The 5265-nt window shown below is 53.3% G+C and overlaps 1 protein-coding gene across 1 annotated transcript; it reads right to left on the reverse strand.

Annotated features, from left to right (window-relative positions):
* On the reverse strand, positions 762–3922 carry HOXA13 (homeobox A13). Its single transcript, XM_005679360.3, has 2 exons — positions 2978–3922; positions 762–2258 (listed from the first exon to the last, which is right to left on the reverse strand). The coding sequence occupies exons 1-2, from the start codon at positions 3897–3899 to the stop codon at positions 2014–2016; spliced, it is 1167 nt and encodes a 388-aa protein (XP_005679417.2). The 5' UTR covers positions 3900–3922; the 3' UTR covers positions 762–2013.

Here is a 5265-nt window from a genome sequence, read left to right on the forward strand (position 1 = left end):
TTCACATATATACAGGCACATGTATAACTTACATATATTCAAATTTGCTCCATCTGGTGCCAAAGAAATGAGTACTAAATCTCTAAAACAAGGAGTCAAGGAGGTAAGACCTTTTGATTCCCTTGAAGCTGAAGAATTACAAGGAAGCTTGTCAACGCGAGGTGGCGCCCTTGATCTACTAATCCAGCTGAGGCCAATTCATGAGCTGTCAAAAGTCAAGGTCACAAATTGTCTTTTTTCATCAAGGTCAAGGTTTAAGGCCTTTCCTAGTCCTGTCATTTCAACAAATATCAAAACCTGCCCTTTCAGACACATGCAGACCCAACATCAGATTTTAAAATACGACAGCCTGGGCATCACTGATACTAAACAACTGGTTTTCATTTTCCACAGGGAGCCTGGGAATTTATACTATCTCCTCCTCCTTTCTTTTCTCTTCTTTTCAGAATACCTGACACTTTAACCTTCTTAAAGCACTTATCTAAATTTTTAGGATTTTAGTTGTGGGGGATTTCTCCCTTTGCTTAAAAAATTTGTAGCAAAAAAAAAAAAAAAGCTGAATAATAATAGAAAAGAATGGTCCTTGGTTTGTATAGGACAAACCACCGGCTCCTTTTCTTTCTGTGAAGTGCATGTTTAGCATAGAAAAATAATGACTATTTTCTTCAGATTTTAATGACAGTGTCTATTTTATTAACATAATTAATACTACTATATCAACTATCTACAGGTCTAAGGCTTTTTAAAAACTATTATTTTTAGTAGAAATATTTGAAAAGCAGGTGCACAAATACATTTTCACAGTGTGCTGAATGTCTTTATTTACAAGATAGCATTTTATAGTGAATATGGACAAAATGAATGTGCTGGTTGAAATAACTGTTTGATTAAAAATGTGCTGTGAAGATGAACCCCTAAAGTTTCTAATGCAGTCTCATAACACAATAAACAAGGAAAAAATACTAATCCCTTAACAGATCAAAAATATAGAATGTAAACATCTAAATGTTTCAGGGGGAATGGATTTCCGTTTTGAGTTTTCTAAAAATAAAAACAAAATATTTCTCTAGCCAATGTTTGTAAATATTGGGAAATATCAATTTACGTGAAAAATTAATTGTATTCAAACCAAAGGCCACCATGTTAGGGTGGGACCTCTCAGAAGATCTGACATAAAGTGAATTCTGTGAATTATCTGATGCTTTAAATATTTTTAAACGTATCAAATCCTTTGAAAAGTAGATTATATTGGGGCAGAAAATATTGTCCAAATGCCACAAAAAAACCTTGTCATAAGCAATTAAAACTTATTATCAGAAGGACATTCCCAACCCGGGGTTCTCCTATGGCCTCAAAGGCTCACTCCGATGGTTGTATTTACTCCCAAGACAAACGATCCTCGGAAGAGCTTTCTCTCCCTTTGCCCCTTCATAGTAAATAGTCCAAGATCATTATTTCAGTACCTTCTTCTCCTTTCCTTTCTAAATCTATACATGACGGGTTTTGCAGAATATACAACAACGGTAGGAATTTCACTAAGATTTACCTGAGCAGTCACTTAACATGCAAAGGGGATGGTAATGGTGACCCAGAAGACAAGCAGATGTTTACAACAGCCTCTTGCATTTGTAACCAACTTTCCGATCATTGATCATTATCACATAACATAGTGTCCTAAAATATAACGGTCACATAAATACTTACAAGATTTCAGTAAAAGGGTAAACTTATCTGAAATTGCGTATTTGGGGGGCTGATGTTTGACTCTAGAGTTTGTCATTTAATGGTCTGTCGGAGTTGGCGGGAGAACTGGCAGTCTTTACCATTTCTTTAAGTTTTAAAAGAGTTGTAGATTCCACAGGAGAAAGAGATCCCCCTTAGAAAAGCAAAATGCCAGTGTCTCTTTCTCTTTCCCATTCTTCAATTATTATTAGCATTATAACCATTATCTGGGCAAAGCAACGAGTTCTGAAGAATTTCTTCAAGTTGCTCTCTAGCTCCACTTTTAATCCATTAACTAGTGGTCTTGAGTTTGTTGATAACTTTTTTCTCTTTGACCCTCCTATTCTGGAACCAGATTGTAACCTGTCGCTCCGAGAGATTCGTCGTGGCTGATATCCGCCTCCGTTTGTCCTTGGTAATGAATTTGTTTGTAGCGTATTCCCGTTCGAGTTCTTTTAATTGCACTTTGGTGTAAGGGACGCGCTTCTTCCTCCCCCGCCTGTAGGAGCTGGCGTCTGAGGGATGCGAGACCACGTCTGGAAGATAGGGAAGAAGGCAAGTTAAAGAGGCATCGGATCCAGGCCAGGACACAGGCGACAGCTCTCTCTGAGCCACCGCCTTGCAGTGCCCGGCTGCCCTTTGCCACCCGCTGTACAATCCAGCCCTTCTGCCAAAACCTGGAGGGTCAGTGGGGAGGGTGGGAAGTTCTGTACTGAAATGAAATCGCCGAGATCCAATTACTACCCCAGCCTGGGCCACTCTGCCCGCACAGCGGCGGGGCTTCGCTTAATCTCCTGGCCCAGCGGCTCAAATCTTAGCCTCCAGGCTCAGGGGACAATACTTCCATTCCTGATTCCTTTCTATATCGCCAAAGCCCCAACACTTGATGCTTCTACACTGAAGACACTTTTGAGAGAATGAATACGGGCAATTTGATAAACCATTTCCAGGTCAATTTCCCATGCTTAAAGTCCATGTCAGGGGCTGGCGAGGGCGGAGCGCAGAAGGCAAGGAAGCCAGCGAGGGTCCGCACGAGCTTCTTCCCAGCCATCCCTCACCCAGGGAGAGCCAGGACCAGCCCAACTCCAGGGCAGTGAGGGCAGAGCCAGCCTGCCAGGGTCGGGCTCCTAGGGGTGCAGCACCACTAGGACAGGCCAGGGAGAGAGCAGAGTGGCACGAGGGTGACCCAGGAGCGAGCGGAGGAGAAGCTGGGGCGGAACCGGAGGACCGGGGCTGAGAAGGGGGCGCCATTTACCGGGCAGAGTGGACTTCCAGAGGTGGGGAGGCTGCGCCTGCTCTTTGGGGCAGTACATTTGGCCGTTCCAGCCGTTGGGCAGCGCCCAGGGCTGGTAGCTTTCCATGGGAAGACCCAGGGGCTCGTGGCGCGACTCGCCGGGGCCCCCGAGGCCCGGCACCACCGGCATATCCAGGTAGCCAGGCACGGGCTGGTGGTGGTGGTAAGGCCCGGGTGCGTAGCCCTGGTGGTAGAAGGCGAACTCCTTAGCGCGGGAGCTGAACTCCTCGGCCGCGGGGCCGGCGGTGTCCATGTACTTGTCCGCGAAGGCAGCGGCGGCGGCGGCCGAGGCGGGCTGCGCGCACGACTTGATGGCGTTGGGGTGCGGGCCCATGCGCGCGCAAGGATAGTAGCCGCTGCCGAAATAGCCGTAGGGCAGCGCTGCGGGCCCCGACGAGCTCTGCGCCGCCGCCGAACAGGGACTGCACTGCTTGGCGGCCTCGGCGCCTGCTGGGCCCGCGGGGCCCGGTCCTCCTGAGGACGACGCCGCCGCCGCCGCCGCTGCAGCGGCGGCGGCGGCGGCAGCGGCGGCGGCGGCCGACGGGGGCGCCTCCCCGGGCGCGCTGCTGTAGGCGGCCGCGGCGCCGGGCGCCAGGGGCGCCGGGTGCGCCATCAGGTTGCGGCACTGGTTGGCCGCGGCCGCCGCCGCCGCCGCGGCCGCCGCCGCCACCGAGAAGTTGCCCCCCGCGGCCGCAGCCGCCGGGTGGGGGAAGCCCCCGCCCCCGGCCCCAGCCGCCGCCGCCGCTGCCGCCGCCGCCGCCGCCGCCGCCGCCCCTTCCATGTTCTTGTTGAGCTCGTCGGCCACCAGGCCGCCGCCGTTGTCGTAGAGAAACATGACGGTGGGCTCGATCCAGCGGGGGTGGAGGAGCACGGAGGCTGTCATAGCACGAGCCGCATGGAGAAGACCCCAGTGGCGCTGTTTTAAAAAGCCCCCAAGAAGTGAAGAGCGCGCGGCGCGGGGCCGGGGCCCGAGCGAGGGGGGCGGATCGCGCCCCGCGGGGTCGCGCCAGGCGGCCGCCCATTGGCCCGGCCCCCCCTTCCTCCCGCTCCGCCCACGGCGTATGCAAAGCGGGCGGCTCCAAGCCCGGCTCTGCCCTGTACACTCGCCGTCCCCACCGCCGCCCGCGCCGTCCCCAGCGCCAGCGCCCGCCGCGCGGCCGCGCACCATTCACCCAGGGGAGAGGCGGGGGGTGCGGTAGGGTGGGGGCGGAGGACATGGCGGGCGGGGAGGAGAGGCATCGGCGACTTCCTCGCAGTTCGCTTTCCCTTCCCCTCTCCCAGTGGGGCTCGGAGCGGCGTATGGTGGGGAGGGGACGGGGCGAGATGTTGGGTGACGACCAGAGGCGGTGGGGACAGGTCAGGTAAATCTGCGGGCATCTGGGGACGGTAAAGTAGCGTGGCGCAGACCAGGCTGGGTGTTTCCTGGGGCCTCTTGCGCCGTTTTCTTTACAGGTATCCGCGCGCCTTTCTGCAGCGAGACGCCTGCACCGACATTTGCGCTTTCGGCTGTCGGCTTCGACAGCGTCGCGATTTGGCTCTTTCCGGGGAGCCGTGGCGGGGCGTTTGCGGATGCGCCTGGCTCATGAGTCCCAGGACATTCCACTGGAAAGCTCGGACTGCATGTAGAAGCTTTCTCCCCTTCTCTGTCCACAGTGTTGGTGGGCAATCTCCTAGACTCGCCTTTAGGCCCACAGGCTCCGGATGACCCATCACAATGACACACGGACATAAGCGCATACACAACCAAGTGTACTTTGGTGTCACACTCACACATTTATATACAGACTTTGTTCCTCACTTTGTCCCAGTAGCAACTCTTCTTCCTCCAGAAGCTTTGAGATGGAGAGACCGATTTCTGAGCATCGTTTTTCCGTGCTCCCTTGTCTCCGGCCAGTCTGGCCTGTCTCGGAAGTTTAAGAGGAACAGGCCCCAGCTGGGTGCTGAGTTGGGACTCTCTTCTGGGGTTTAATGAGGCTTCACAGAGCCTGGGCCGGAGCTGACTCTCCAGGCACCTGGGCACTCTCTATCACACTCTGTTTTTGGACAAGAGAAAGAGACTCTTTGGGGCCATTTCACATCTCCCTCCCCACCTTCCCCAGGTAGGACTGGGAAAGAGCCCTGTCTCCAGCCGGCAGAGAGGATGCCTGGCCCTCCTCTGTCCATGAACCAGCTGAAGAAGCCTTTTGCCCTCTGTGCCTGGGGAATGCAGCCCTTTCCTGAGAGCACGGTGGGGTGTTGATGCTGGAAGA

The sequence above is a fragment of the Capra hircus genome, chromosome 4 (genome assembly GCF_001704415.2).
Source record: "Capra hircus breed San Clemente chromosome 4, ASM170441v1, whole genome shotgun sequence".
NCBI classification, from domain to species: domain Eukaryota; kingdom Metazoa; phylum Chordata; class Mammalia; order Artiodactyla; family Bovidae; genus Capra; species Capra hircus.